Source organism: Lonchura striata, chromosome 29, assembly GCF_050655825.1.
Source record: "Lonchura striata isolate lonStrDom1 chromosome 29, ASM5065582v1, whole genome shotgun sequence".
Lineage (NCBI taxonomy): Eukaryota > Metazoa > Chordata > Aves > Passeriformes > Estrildidae > Lonchura > Lonchura striata.
Genome location: NC_140731.1, coordinates 4,765,636 through 4,780,837, shown reverse-complemented (window position 1 = coordinate 4,780,837; position 15,202 = coordinate 4,765,636). Strand labels below are relative to the sequence as shown.

The 15,202-nt window shown below is 49.7% G+C and overlaps 1 protein-coding gene across 1 annotated transcript; it reads left to right on the top strand.

Moving 5' to 3' along the window:
* Window positions 1–5,444: 5,444 nt before the first annotated feature.
* Window positions 5,445–11,994, top strand: LOC110477828 (keratin, type II cytoskeletal 5-like). Its single transcript, XM_021543937.2, has 9 exons — window positions 5,445–6,144; window positions 6,703–6,917; window positions 8,543–8,603; window positions 9,223–9,318; window positions 9,557–9,721; window positions 10,098–10,223; window positions 10,425–10,645; window positions 10,929–10,963; window positions 11,128–11,994. The coding sequence occupies exons 1-9, from the start codon at window positions 5,578–5,580 to the stop codon at window positions 11,397–11,399; spliced, it is 1,758 nt and encodes a 585-aa protein (XP_021399612.1). The 5' UTR covers window positions 5,445–5,577; the 3' UTR covers window positions 11,400–11,994.
* The last annotated feature ends 3,208 nt before the right edge of the window (window positions 11,995–15,202 follow it).

Genomic DNA, 15,202 nt, shown 5'->3' with positions numbered 1-15,202 from the left:
CCACCCACAGCCATCAGCTAAAACAGAGCAAATAGCAGGGGAAGTTTTAGCTCAATTCTGGTTTCTTCATCCCAGAAGTCCAGGGATGGGCTGGGAATATGTGTTTAGCTCACCCTGCTTTGCCTTCACTGCTGGAAAGAGCCCACCTCGCCCCTTCACAAGAGAAGCTCATCAGCATCAGAGGTGTGGGTTATTTTTCTGCTGTCTAGAAAAACCCCTGGAGGCTACTCAAAGATCCCAGGCAGTAGCTTGTAATGTCCCTCTTAAAATTTTATTCATTCTGAGTCACTCTGGTGAGATGGAAAATCCCTCTTTCCTCCATTCACAGCCAAGTTTTGAAAGATATGATTCTTCCACATATTGCCAAGTTTTGCTGCTGAGTTAACTCAGGCATGTGAGCCTGACCAGGGATTTGGAGCATTAATGTTCGAGCAGCAACCTGAGATCCCTCCACCCACAGATGAGAATTCTGTGTGCCACGAGCTCATCAAAAAGCTTTTCCCAAATCACTGTCCCATTCCTGTCCTTTCTCTTCCTAAATAACCTTGCTCACAGTGGCCCTTACACGTAAACTTCGGGGGTGGTTTTTGTCAGAGGATTCACCAGTGATTGATCCAAAACCTATGAAGAAGGGCTTGTTTTCTAAATTATAGGATTTTAAAATTCTAAATAATGTCTGACACGAGTCCTTCAAAAGCAGGATCAATGCTTGCTGTTAAATGGGGTTTCTGTCCTGTTCCATACAAGGTTTTGCTGGAATGTCTTCAAAACTTCCCAAATCCTCCAGCAATCCAAGTCCTGCTGTCTTTCCTCATGGCCTTGGTCGCAGAAAGTGGGGAAAGTCTGAGACTGCAAAAATCATGCTGGAAGAGCTGCCTGAAGGGCCATGTCCAGAGCTCCTGGGGGAATTCCAGCATCTCCTCTCTGTGTGGGTTCCTCTGCCAAAAGAAAGACCACTGGGAAACTGGGAAGTGCAGCAGGTTCCAGCCCAGTGTGTAGGAAACAAGGCAGTCAAGAGCAGGATCCCAAAGCAACTCCAGCATCCCAAATCTATTTTCCCCTTTTCTGGTGGAATTTACCCCTCTATCCTTCCACTGTGTCTTTTTATTTTCGGAAAGCAATATTAAAAAGGAAAATTTCATCTTTTTATACTTCCGTAATACTGATGCCACTCCATGTTTCCCTTCCTCTCTGCATTTGGAATATGTCCAATAAAAACAGATGGTAATTTATCTGTTATTTTTATTTATCTTTCTATTCTAAACCAGAACCAGCAATACAAAATATTTTTATCCTTCCTCAGAATGAGCTGGAGGTGTATTTTCTTTACTTCCAGGGAAAAGCTTTGAAATTCTGATTAAATTAGAATGAAAATCTTGAAATTGGTTGTCCCAAAATAAATTGAAGAATTGGAGAAAACTGGAGGAGGAAGAGGAGGAAGAGAAGGAGGGTGGAGGTTTATCCTTAAGTGACAAGATAATTAATCGCCATTCATTTCTTAACTTAATTGGGTTAATCCAAAATATTTTCTTCCATGGGAGGGAGGGTTTGGGACAGCCAGGCAAAACCTCTGGATTCAATTTTTGCTTTCTTAAAAAGCCAGAGCCAACCCAAGTGTCTGCAGGGCTCTTGGGGAAGATTTATCTGGAAGATCTGGGTTGGGGATGGGTGCTGGAGCACAAAACAGATATTTGTTTTGGAGCACTGATGCAGATATTTCAGTCAGTCATTGTAAAAGAAGAATAAAACAAAGAAAAAGTGGAGAAAAACCCTCAGCCAAACGTTATTGCAAAGCCCTTATTGAATTTCAAAGGTTCAGATGTTTTGCTCTGCCCTGACCTTGCAACATCCTGGCCCTGCATAACTCCGGGCAGAACTTGGGAAGGAGCAGGAGCATGGGAAGGAGCAGGAACCGACATGCCAGCATGTCCTGGCAAGTTGAAAGGAGACACTTCAGCAAAACCTTGCTCAAACCCAGGTGCACCAAAACACAGCAATATCCATCCCCTTTGCCCAGGAAATCGAAGGAGCCTCAGTGAAAGACTAAATCCAGGGACAAAACCAGACTCAAGAGTCCCAGAATCCCAGAATAGTTGGGGTTGGAAGGGCACTCTGGATCTCATACAGTCCAAGCTCCTGCCAAGGCACTGACACCTGGAGCAGGTGACACTGGAGGGCGTCCAGGTGGGCTTGGAATGTCTCCAGAGATGGACAATCCATGCCCTCCCAGGGCAGCTCTTCCAGGACTCTGCCACCTCCATGGAAACAAGTTATTCCTCATATTGAGGTGGAATTTCTTGTGTTCTGGGTTATGGCCATGATTTCTCCCTGCCCAGGGAGGTGGTAGAATCGCCATGCCTACAGGCATCCAGGGAATGACCGGATGTGGCACGCAGTGCTCTGGGCTGGTGATGAGGTGGGGATCAAGCACAGATGAGACTCGATGATCCTAGAGGTCTTTTCCCACCTCAGGGATTCTGGGATCCTTGTTCTGTCAGTGGGCAACACTGAACAGTCTGACACCATCCTCTTTCCACCCCTTGGAGATATTCACGTGGATTGATGAGAGACCCTCTCAGATAAGATATTGTAATGGATATTTGGATATTCTTATGATTGTTGGGATCCTCTCTCAGTCCCCTCTTCTCCTGACTGACCATGCCCAGCTCCTCCCATTTCTCCTCATCAAAAGAGATGCTCCAGACCTCTCATCACCTTTGTGACTTCCACTGGACCCACTCCAGGAGCTCCTTGTCCTTCTGGAACTGTAGAGTCCAGAACAGAACACAACACTCCAGACGTGGCCCCACCAGGGCCAAGTAGAGGGGCAGGATCCCCTCATTGGCCATGCTTTTCCCAAGGCATCCCAGGATTCCATTGGGAATTCCATTCCTTCTGATCATGAGCACTGCTGGCTTACAGTCAGCCTGTCATCCACCAAGACTCCTCAGTCTCTGCTGTCCAGAGGATGTTGCATACAGGCCAAAAAAACAGTGAAGGTTAAAAATAAACTCTGAGTCACCCCGATTTCTGATCCCGCCAAATTGCACAGGCTGGGTGGGAGGACTTAACACAGCTCATGACAGCCCAACCTTAACCAACCTGGAGAGTCTTTAACATCTTTTTATCAGTCCCTTCAGAAAAAAAGAGCAACTCAGAGCTCAGAGATAGCTGAGCTCCTGCAGACAGGAGCCCTGTTCCTCCTCCCCTTTCTCTGCAGTGCCCTCACCCCCCAGACAACCCCCATGACATGCCCTGCTTCTCCACAGGGAACTGTCCCAGCTGAGGGGCCAGCTGGGCTCCCCTGCAGCCCTGAGCACCTTCAGTGGGACACTGCATGTGAGCGACACAAACCAAGAAAGGAAAAGTGTGAGGGACCGAGAGATTCTGAAAAAATTTTCCTTGTTTTGGTGCCTAAACCATCCTTTGCTTTGCTTTTCCAAATCCTTTGTAATATTCCACTTAATTGCCATTGTCTGCAGCAACAGGCTTTCCTAGAAGAGCTGGGGAAGTAATGATTCCCTTCCACATGAATCCTTTCCCTCTGCTTTAATTAAAACCTGTGCTCCTGTTCCCAGGTGTGACTTTGCATAAGCAATTTGGGAGTCAAAGGCAAGCTCCCTGCCTGGCCCACGTCCGCAGGCTCCTGCCACAGCTGTGCCAGTTCACATGGGCAGGCATAGGGAAGCAAATGTCCATGGATCTGCCATGCCTGGCGCAGAGTTTATTTATTTTCAGTATCACTGTGTGATTTTCAGCTCCCAGAGGTCTCACGGCTGAGGCTGCTGCCGCTGTGAAATCTGGGTTTGGATGGAGCAAGGAGTGAAGTTTTCGCAGCAGGAGATGCCCACATCTCCACTCCCGGGGCGAGAGCACCCCCTTGCTACAGCCCGGCCCGTGGCGGGCGCGATTTTGGCTCCGGTCGCGCCCGCCGTGACTCACCGTGGAACCGGGAGCGCTCCGAGGAGACGGGAGCGCTGCTCTTGTCTGAGCGCAGGGAGGCAAAACCCAACCAAACCCGACCCAGCCCAACCAAACCCCTCCTGCTCAGGCTCTTTCAAGTTCCCAGACAGAAAAAAAGCAGCGGTTGGAAACACAACAACACAAACAATCTCTGAGACGCAGCCGATCCGTTTAAACTCCTCCTTTTGGATTGAGCCCCTGCACTTTTTGCTCACGTAGATGAATTTGGGAATTTTTCTGGTTGAGCTGCTCAGGGTCTCATCTCTTTGTCTTTCACTATTGCTTCACCTGACCAAGGTGGGCAGCCCTGGCCAGTGGGCAGAATCCAGTTCAGGAAAGCATTTGGGGAGATATTTTGAGTAGCAATGAGGGGATTTTTTTCTCTAGTATCTTGTGTCCAGCTCTTCATGGACACAAGAGAAGGATCCCCAGCTCTGAAGCCTTTACACAACCCAGACTCATTGTGGAGGTTGAAAGTCCTGCAAAAGGGTTCATTCAGAAGCAACATCAAGAGGCAAAAGCTATTTTTAAAAGTTTTTTTCAAGTGTGTGATCTCAGCGGAGTGAAGGAGGGGCATGGGAAGGAAAGTGGGTGAATTCCCCTCCACAGAACATCTTTTAGAGCCAGCAATGACGTGGAAACTGTTGGATAAATATAGAGGGGGGGCGGAGGGAGGCAGAAAAAGTGATAAAAATACCACTTCAGACAGAGCTTTTGAACTCGGAGCCTGACAAGGAGGTACTACAGAACCACAATAATTTTGAGCAGCTTTTTAGTAGTATAAGTCTCTATTAAGGAAAGTACTATTCAATCTATGTTGACGTGGTTTTGGAAAAGGCATTTGCTGTCTTTCAAAATCGTGTTAACTAATTCCTAAGTTTCCCCTGGAATGAGGGGAGATGGCTTTTGGTAAGATCCCAGAAAATACTGCCATGACACAACTTCCACTCAGCTCATCTCCTCAAGCCCATGACGATTTAGATCCAGGAAAAAAAAAAAAATCAATCAAACTTGAATATTTTTTAAAAAGAGCACAATACCAGCACTGATCATTAAAAACACCTTCAGAACAAACTTTCCCGAGCCAACAATAGGACATGCATGGCCAGTCACAGAATTGGAAATCTTGGAAAAGCCCCTGTTTTTCTTGCCTATGCAACATGTTAAACCTGAAAATGCGACTTGCAAAATCTTCGCTTTGCTCAAGCCAGCGAATCCTTGGCTCGCCTGAGGGAAAGCGGCTCCCAGGGTCTCGGGAATCATGTTGCATCCTGCCCGGAGTGCAGACCTCGTCCCATTCAATGCTAATTCCATGACTCAGAGCGGCGGCTTTGGTGGAGGGGGGAGCTCCCTCTTGCCGTTACTTTCCTGCCTGCAAACAATGCATTTTTCAGCGCCTTGCCGTAGCCGAGGTGTGTTTGACAAGGCAAGTTGCTGCAAGGCACGTCAAGTTCTGAATTCCCGTGCCAAGTTTTCCAAGCAGATAAAAGAGGAGGCTCCCAAGCTCTCCCATTACAGGGGTTTCTGTCTCCATTGCCCTCTGCTCTTTTCCTGCTGCGCAGCCTTTTTTTGTTTTCCTCTCTCCTACTCTTTGTCTACCCAACTGAACCAGCCATGAGCCGTATCTCTTTCAGATCATCTACCGGAGGGGGCATGAGGGGCTTTAGCTCAGGCTCTGCTATTGTTGGAGGTGGTGGTGGTGGGACCAGAAGCAGTTTTAGCTCTGTCTCTGTCTCCAGAGTTGGAGGAGGAAGAGCTGGAGGTGGAGGAGGCTTTGGAGCTGGTGGTGGCTTCGGCAGCAGAAGTCTCTATAACTTGGGTGGAAGCAAAAGAATTTCCTACAGCTCAGTCAGTGGAGGTCTACGGAGTGGAGCCGGGGGTGGATACAGTTTTGGTCTTGGCTATGGTGGCGGAGCAGGCGCTGGCTTTGGCTTAGGAGGAGCCGGTGGTGGTGGCTATGGGGTGGGAAGTGGATTTGGGCTAGGAGGGCCCGGATTTGGTGGCCGAGGTGGTCCCGGGTTCCCTGTTTGCCCACCTGGTGGCATCCATGAAGTGACTGTCAACCAGAGCCTCCTGGCACCCCTCAAGCTGGATATTGATCCGGAAATCCAGAAGGTGCGAACACAGGAGAGGGAGCAGATCAAGACCCTCAACAACAAATTTGCCTCCTTCATTGACAAGGTGAGAATTTGGTCTGAACCATCAAGCCACGCATGTTATCAGTTGCCTCGGAAAAAAAACTTCAGGAAGAAACTTCATTTGGATTTAGGGACTTGCCTGAACTGATCCAAGCCAACAAACAACATGGGTTTAGCTGAAAACTAAGAACTGCTTTATGTTTCCTCTTTGCAAGGATGAGTTGTTCAGCATCTTTTTATTATTGACAAAGTAATTCTTTCTCTTCCCTGTATAAACAATCCTGGGGTGGATGAATCTTCTCCTTTACAATGGGATACAACCAGTTTAAACCAGTAAGGTGGGCTGAACATCTACTGGGGGGAGAAACATTAAAGTTGCAAGTACGGGTGTTTGGCCTGATTAAAACTCCTGAAAAAATCTTGCTAAGCATCTCCAGAAGCTTCTAATACTTTTAAGAATCCAATGCCCTAAACTGGAACACTCCTAATAATTTATTTCTGATTGTTCCAGCACCTCTGGACCTTTTCTGTTGGTGATCCCACCTTCTCTTGGCAGTTGTGAGGTTTTTCCACACATGTCCCTGGTTTTGCTTCTCCCCAGGTGCGCTTTTTGGAGCAGCAGAACAAGGTGCTGGAGACCAAGTGGACCCTCCTCCAGGAGCAGGGTCACACTGTCACCAGGAAGTCCCTGGAGCCCATTTTCGAAGCCTACATCAACAACCTCCGGCGGCAGCTCGACAGCCTGATGGGAGAGAGGGGCCGGCTGGACTCCGAGCTCCGGAGCATGCAGGACATGGTGGAAGACTTCAAGAACAAGTAAGGGATTCCACTCTGGAGCATGAGTTGTTCCAGCCAGGAAAATCTGGGCTGGTGCTCATTCCTGCTGGTGCACATTTGGTGTTTGATCCGGGTTCCTCTTCGCATCATAAGACGTGTTCCCAGATTTACCCTTTGTTATTTTACATTTATCGCAAGCAAGGTCAGTGTTCAGCACAGCATTCCTGGGGAACTGCTCCAGCACAACAGAAGTCATAGTCTGATCCCTAGAGTCTCCTGAAATAATATACCAGGAGACAGAAAAATTAGTAAATTGTGAGGATAATAGACCAGCAAAACCATTATTAAATGTAGCCAATAAACTTCCAGCTCCAAAATCCCCCATTTCCCATTCTGTGAAGGAAATTCCAGCCTTTCTAGAGGGCCCAGGTGACCTGGGATTGTTTTGGCTCACTCAGCTCCCATCACCTGGAAGATGATAAACCCTTTGACAAAAATTTCCCTGGGGAGGGAATTAACCCCTGCTGAGATGCTGGATCCAGTGGAGGGGGGATGGATCATTCTCAGGACACACCAGTTAGTACCTGCTGCCTGGAGGGGATTTTTGGGGGAGGATTTTTAGGTGAGGCCATTGACTTTTATTTGTCTGAGAACAATATGTCCCTTCTTCAACCAGTCCTGGCTGCAAATTTGAGACTCACACTTCAGGGCTGGAATATGTTAATATTAAGTAGTTAAGCATGGGAAGAGACAGATTTTTTGCGAGGGGAGCTGGGAAGACAATGCTTAAATCCAACAGGAGGGACTGGCAGAGCTTCTGGTGTGGTTTTGGGTGCTTTTGAGGTCTTGAAATGTATTCTAGGCTTTTAGAAATACCGGTTAGGCCCAAAATAATCCATTTTACAGTATGAATTTCAGAGCTACCTCCTGGGAAAGTGAACACATTTTAAGTCTAGAGTTTGTTCCCAGTCCACTGGCTAATTCCCCCTCTTCCCTTGTCCACTAAGAGATCCAGCTGTAGGTAAAACTTGGCCAGTATTGGTGAGAGGAGTAGCACGAATCTGCCTTTGAAAGCCAGGTTTTGTCTCAAGAGCCTGCATGTTTTGTCTACTTTCTAGCTAAGCCCTGCCCTGATTATCTGATGAGAGAATATTGCTCAGAGCCATAGAAAGTTCCACAGAACCACTGTCAGAGCTGTAATGATCCTCTCTTGCACAACTATGGAGTTTTTTGTTTTAATTAAATGCTGCAGTGGGTTCTTCAGAGCCATTAGCATTATTGTAATATCAAATATCAAATGATTGCTTTATTATACATTTGTAGACATTGCAGTGCAGCTTTGTTGGAAGTCTTTTGCATAACTTTGCTTGGAGCGAAGGTCACCAGGAATGGCTGCTCCTGCTTCCTGCCAAAACGGGCTCTGAATCTGCACATTTATGTATGAGCTTGACTTTATGGACAGTGATTAAAATATATTAATTTAACTGGGACTACTCATACCATGGAGTCCCACAGTTCAAAGACAGCAATATTTGCTCTGCGTCTGCTCTGGATAAACATGTGGGAGTAGGGAATATATCCATGAGCCACAACTGATGATTTGGGAATGGAGTACTCCCACCTCTTCATTCCATCCAACCCTCCTCACTCTTTTATCCCGGCAGATATGAAGATGAGATCAACCGGCGCACAGGTGCTGAGAACGAGTTCGTGGTCCTCAAAAAGGTGACTGGGTTGGGAATTATGGGCCAGGAAAGGGAATTAACTCACCTTGCAGAGTTCAAAAAAGACTTGGTGGGAGTTGGGGTCCTGCACCCTTGTGACTGGGTCAAGCTGGGAGATCAGCACATCCTAGGTTGGGTCCTCCTGAGGCCAGGAATGGACACAACCTTCACTGTGCCCATAGAGCTGCCCTGTTTTCTGGTCTCTTGTGGCTCAGCTCAACTCAGTCTCTGGTGACATCCTTGTGAGTCAGACCTTTGCCTTCTGCCCAAGAACCTGGTTCTGGCTCACAGTCAATGTCCATTACATTAAAAAAATACCTTCATCACAGGGACATAAAAATGAGCCTAAGGAACTGCTGGCAGTGGCACAGGTTGCCCAGGGAAGCTGTGGCTGCCCCATCCTTGGAAGAGTCCAAGGCAATATGAATGGTCTATGGAAGGTGTCTCTGCCCATGGCAGGGGTGGGAATTGGATGAGCTTTCAGGTCCCTTCCAACTCAAATCATTCCATGGTTTCACAATCATATGAATAATAGACCTGGAAGCCAATACGGTTCCATTGGTGTCCTGAAGCCCTTTGTGTTCTGGTTTAATCAGAAACCATTGGTATCTTCTCTTTAGGATGTGGATGGCGCCTACATGAACAAGGTTGAGCTCCAGGGCAAGGCCGATGCTCTGGCAGATGAAATCAACTTCCTGAGAGCTCTGTATGAGGCGGTGAGTGGCTCCTGGAGAGCATCTCCCAGCTCCTGCCCCATGGACTCCACACCCAGGGCTCTACGGGACCAGAGGAGAAAGTGGCCCAGCCTTTGTAACTAAATCAGTTACAAAATGGAGATGGAGAAAGGGAAATGCAAGAAAACATCTTGGCGGGGAGGACTCCAAAATCACCTCATCTCTGTGGTTTCCACCATCAATACGAGACCATTAACTTCATATTTTGCATCTTCTGCAGGAGTTGTCCCAGATGCAGCAGCAAGTGTCTGACACCTCCGTGGTTCTGTCCATGGACAACAACCGGAACCTGGACCTCAACAGCATCATTGCCGAGGTGAAGGCGCAGTACGAGGACATCGCCAACCGGAGCCGCGCCGAGGCCGAGGCTTGGTACCAGAACAAGGTGGGCAACTGGGGTGACACACTGATTTCTGTGGTCAGAAATTATCATAAATTATTTCCCATCAGCTGAGGGGAGACAGGGATGAGCTGTTCAAAAGTTTTGACTTTGGGCTTACAGAGTTACTGGCAGAACTGGCCTTAAACACTTCCCCTTCCAGGTTCTTGCAGGTGACAATGCCCAGGTCCCCTGTGCCATCAAGCACTGCCTTCCCAGAAGATATTGAGAGTTAAGGGCAAGTGCCATTATTCTGTGGGCAGATTTCAGAGGAATCTTGTCCCCCACCCCTTAATCCTCATCCATCCTGTCCACCAAAGTCCCCTCACCCTTCCCTGAGCTCTGAGTGCTCACCAGTGCTCTCTTCCTTTCCCTGCACCAGTATGAGGAGCTCCAGGTCTCTGCTGGGAGACACGGGGATGACCTGAGGAACACCAAGATTGAGATTTCAGAGATCAACCGGATGGTCCAGAGGCTGCGGAATGAGATTGACAGTGTGAAGAAACAGGTAGGAGAGGGATGGTCCTGCAGTGCAGGAGGAGGTTGATGGGAGGTGATGGTGGTCAGGCACAGCAGGAGGAGCCAGGTCCCATCAGGAGCCCTCAGTGCCATCCTGGGAGCCACCAGCCAGTGTCCACAACCCCCCAGCAAGAGAGAGAGTGGTTTGGGGAGCCCAAATGAAACAATGGCTTGTTCTCACCACTCCCAGTGTGCCAACCTCCAAGCAGCCATTGCTGAGGCTGAGGAGCGCGGGGAACTGGCCCTCAAGGATGCCAAGGCCAAGCTGAGCGAGCTGGAGGATGCCCTGCAGAAAGCCAAGGCTGACCTGGCCCGACAGCTCCGGGAGTACCAGGAGCTCATGAATGTCAAGCTGGCCCTGGACATCGAGATTGCGACCTACAGGAAGCTGCTGGAGGGCGAGGAGAGCAGGTGAGGACATGTGGACATGCTGTGTGCTGACCAAGGACCATGTCCTTGGGGTCAAACAGCTCTTCCCAAGGGGCTGGTGCACCAGGGCAGACAGACAGATGGTTGAAACTGTGAACTTTGTAGGCAAAGTTTTGTTTCTCCAGCTCTTGGCACCTGATACTGATAAAAATGAGCACTGTCACCGTTCACCTGTAACACAGACATACCCCACCCTACAGTCCTAGTTGGATGGTCCCATGGACGAGGCTTTGGCACTATTGCTCACTTTCCCCTTTCCCAACAGGCTTGCTGGAGAAGGAGTCGGAGCTGTCAGTGTCTGTGAGTATCACCTCCCTTCCACCCCTTCATACCCCCCTCCTTCCACCTCTTTGTCTCCCTTCCCCCTCTTCCCAGCCACCCCTCATCAAGGGGGTGACACTGAAGATCTCCCCACCTTGGGACTCCAGCTGTCCCCTCACGCGGGTGTTCCTGGTTCATTTCAGCCGTGGTCAGCAGCTCCAGCGGGATGGGCTATGGTGGCGGGAGCTGCCTGGGCCTGGGCGGGGGGCTCGGCATGGGCGGTGGAGGCGGCAGCAGCAGCTACACCATGAGCAGCAGCGGCTTCGGAGGCGGCAGCGGAGGCTTCTCTGGGGGGCTCAACTACGGTGGAGGCAGCTCCTTCAGCTCCGGGAGCAGCCGGGGCATCAACTCCAGCACAGGAGGCAGCGTCAGGATCGTTTCCAAGACCACCACCAGCAAAAAGACCATCAGATAAGGCTGGCAAGCACGTGGCCGTCGGCAATTCCGGCCTCCTGCCCTGCAGATCATGGTGTAAATAGCTGCGCTAGAGCCTCTCCTTCCTCCGTCCTTCACCTCTGGGGCAGCAGGGGGGACCAGGACCCCTCTGTGAGAATCTGGAGCACCTTTGGCTGAAGCACAGGTTGTAACAGGTCACTGGCTAGGCATGGAGCCTGTGGTGCCCCTCTGTCAGCAAGCCCTTGGTGTCTCCTCAAGGTCAGGCATTTAAAGGAAAATGGAAGCACTATGGAACAGGGACAATCATTTCATTCATCCCATTCCAAGGGTGAATCACAGCCTTGTGGAATCACAGTCCCAGGTTTTCAGCAGTGAAAACATCTCCACAAGGCTCTAAAAGCCTCTGCCCCCCAACACATGTTACAACCTCCAAAGGTTTTGCCTGCAATTCAAGATTTCTTCCAGCCCCTTCTGTTTTCTCCGGCACTTGTGGGAAAGGTTTTTGCTTTGTGTGTATAAGATTTCTAACTACTCGTCCTCGTGGCTGCAAGCCTCCTTACTTCCCTGCCTAACCTACTGTAAGGTCCAATAAAAGAGCATTTGTCATTTTTAAACTCTGGGGTTTTGGCTTTTCTTCCCTCCTCCTGATGTGAGTGTTGGTCTGTGCCGTGTCCCTGCTGCACTGGGGACACCCTGAGGGCAGTTCCTGAGACAGGATTGGCTCCTTGAGGAAACAAAACTCACTTTTAGGACTTGGGCTCCAGGACAAGTCGGGGCAAATGGAAAGGAGGGTGAGATGAGCAACCTGGTCTATGGAAGGTGCTCCTGCCCATGGCATGTGGGTGGAACGGCATAGGCTTTAAGGTCCCTTCTAACCCAAAATATTCCATGATTCTATGGAAGGAGAACTGAGGCACAGGAAGGAAATGTTGCCTCAGAACAGAGCCAAAAGCTGGATGAAGCCCACTGCGGTGGTTACCCGCAAAGTTATCCTTTCTGCCTGTCACTGCAGGAGGAAGTGCAGGGAAGTGGGAAAAGGAAGGCGATTCCCAAAGGTTTATTTGGGATTCATGGGCCGCCTCATGTAGGGCATGGCTCAGCCATTATTTTGTACAAGCAGGAGTAAATCAGAGGAGCCCATCTCTGGCATCAGCACCATGGCGAGGACACAGTGAGACTGGCACATAGCAGGAAGCGTTTAGAGCAGGTGGGCATTGACCTGGTTGGGAAGAGCAGCTGCAGGGGCAGGCACAGGCCAAGGCACCCAAAATCTGCACATACGCTGTTTGCACACTGAGGTTTCTCTGGGATGTGCAAATATCCCATGAAACATCCTGGCTGCTCCTCTGCAAGAGCAGTTTCAGGGCCTCAAGTTTGGAGTGAACCCAAGGTCTTCCAAAGTGCCCACAACACTTCAGTCTCCCAATTCCCACACAGCCACCCGGGAGATTTCCATGACCTGCCTGGTTGGGGGGGTTTCAGCTGAGATCTCATACCAAGCCTGGGCTCCCTCCTGTGGCTCCACAGGCATCTCCTGATCCCACTTCCTGCCAGTGCCAGGTGTGGATCCCGGCAGGAGCGGGGCAGCACCAGGCAAGGTGGGAATCCAGCCGCAATGGCAGGACAAGAACCATGGGCAAGGAAAGAGCCAGGGCAGAAGGGGGCAGATGAGGAAGGACCCACAGCCCTTTGGGAATGCTGGTCCCAAAAGGAGATGGTCACTGTGCATCAACCCATCCCTCAATCCCTGCAACCTCCAGCCAGGGGTGGAGAGGAGATGGCATGTAAGCCAGGTCTGCTAGAAAAAGCCCCTTGTGCAACATTCCAGAGAAAAGCCTCCCACACCAACGGGACCCCCTTGTCCATCACCTGGTGCAGGTGTGAGTATCCCAGGCAAGCCAGCCAAGCATCTCCAGCAGGTGGGGACCCAGAGCAGGGAAAGGGATGGTCCCGCCCAATGGTCCAATGGTGGGATGAACATCCTGAGGCTCCACTCCAGCACCTGGGAAGGGCCATGGGACAATGTCTTGGGAAAGCTGGGACAGCCCATTTGCACCACAGGAGGTTTTATGGTGGGTGAATGGTTGCGCTGCATTAATTGAAGAATTTTGTCCACTTTTCACACATCTGGCCTTGCTCCTTAGACTGATTTGAGGAAATGGGGACAAGCTCCCAGAGCTGAGGTGGTGGTTGGAGGCAGAGCAGCCCAATTTGTTGGGTTTTATCACTGAAAATGTCAAATTTGATGGTTTCTGGTTGTTGACACAAGTTGCACAACACACTGGACCATCAGCCACGTCCATCACCAGTGAACCCTCCATGAAACATCTTTGCCAAATCCTTACGCAGCCCCATGGCACCAAGAGAGCTCCTGAACCTCCGTGAGCCAGTGCTGGGTCTGTCTCCTGCACTCTGAGGGTGAGGATGCAACCAAAAAGCTCTGAGCAGCTCTGTGTGTTTTCTGTTTCCAGTGAAGTGTTCTAAGAGCCATCCTGGCACAATTTGCAGAGCAGATGCAGAAAGCCGTATTCAACTTCCATCCTCCTGATTTGCAGAGACCTGAAAAATTTGACACACTCAAGTTAAATGTGACACGTGATTTTAGCTGCCACCAAAACACCAGGTGAAACATTTTCTGAAACCCAACATTTAATTTCAGTGTTTCCTATGGGAATGATCCTGTCCCAAAACACTGAACCAACTCCCCTTAACAATTCCAAAACAAAACTTTGCAGCTTTCTTGACTAAAAAGCAGAATTTCCATCAAATAAAATTATTTTAATTTGCAAATTGTTTATTTGCACAGGCTGAAAATGAAACAAGACATGGAATGCCTGCAGGGAAGGCAACACAGGATGCAGCAAATCCAGAGTGGAACAATATTCCCTGCTGCCCAGAGCAGATGGAAGTCAGGAATGGAACCAATCCCTTGGGACAGCTGAGTGGTAAATAAACATGAGGCCCCCTGGAATCACTGCCTTGTGATTGGATCCACTTTACAGGACACATGGATAATCCTTGTTTGTCTTCCCAGCTCTTTGTGCTGATCCAGGTTTTTTTCAACAGGGAGAAATTAAACTCCACACCAGCACTGCGGATCTTCAGAAGGAAAACCAAGCCGGGAGAGGGATGGAGCTGAGGGATGTGGAATGTGCACAGAGCTTGCCAAAACTGTGGGACTCTCCAGCAACACCATTTCCAAGGCTCTGTGTTCTTTACTGAGAGAAAAGACATGCCCCAGGGCCAGGAGAAAGGATAGGCTAGAACAAACACCCTGCGACCACCATCAGCCTTTGGAGTTCATGTTTTCATGTGGGGTCACAGCCCCAGCAACCCAGCCTAGGGCAGGGGATTTTCCAAAGGCATTACAAGGAGATGTGGAGGATCCAGGTTCCTTCAGGTGCCACCAACCAGGTACCAGAACAGGATAAAGGAGGTACCAGACCCCCCCCAAAAGTCTGAGAGTCCTTCGAGATGCAGCTGAGCCCAGGGAGAACAAGCCCTCCCCAGGCATGTGCCAAGGAGAAATAATGGAGCTGAAGTTCTTCGCAAAGCCTGGAGTGCACCCAGAGTCTCCGTGCTGGCACAGAAAACAATTACCTGGTGAAAGCAGGTCACACCTACACTTCAAAGTCACCCAGGAGCTGGAGCTGACTGGCCTCCAGATACTGCTGGGAACAGGCTCAAAGGACCCAGCACAGGGAAACACCTATGAGAAAACTTCTGAGGAGCTCGTCCTAATCCATCCCTTCAGGAAATGGGATTCATGGACACTCACCTCTCACCCAGGAGGTCTCAGAGGGGCCTGGCCCCACAGCACAT

Bases quoted from the DNA above. Each gene is read 5' to 3' on its own strand.
- LOC110477828 (XM_021543937.2), top strand. From the start codon at position 5,578: ATGAGCCGTATCTCTTTCAGATCATCTACCGGAGGGGGCATGAGGGGC. The intron at 6,145-6,702 runs GTGAGAATTTGG...GCTTCTCCCCAG, and splicing joins TTGCCTCCTTCATTGACAAG to GTGCGCTTTTTGGAGCAGCA. The intron at 6,918-8,542 runs GTAAGGGATTCC...TTATCCCGGCAG, and splicing joins GTGGAAGACTTCAAGAACAA to ATATGAAGATGAGATCAACC.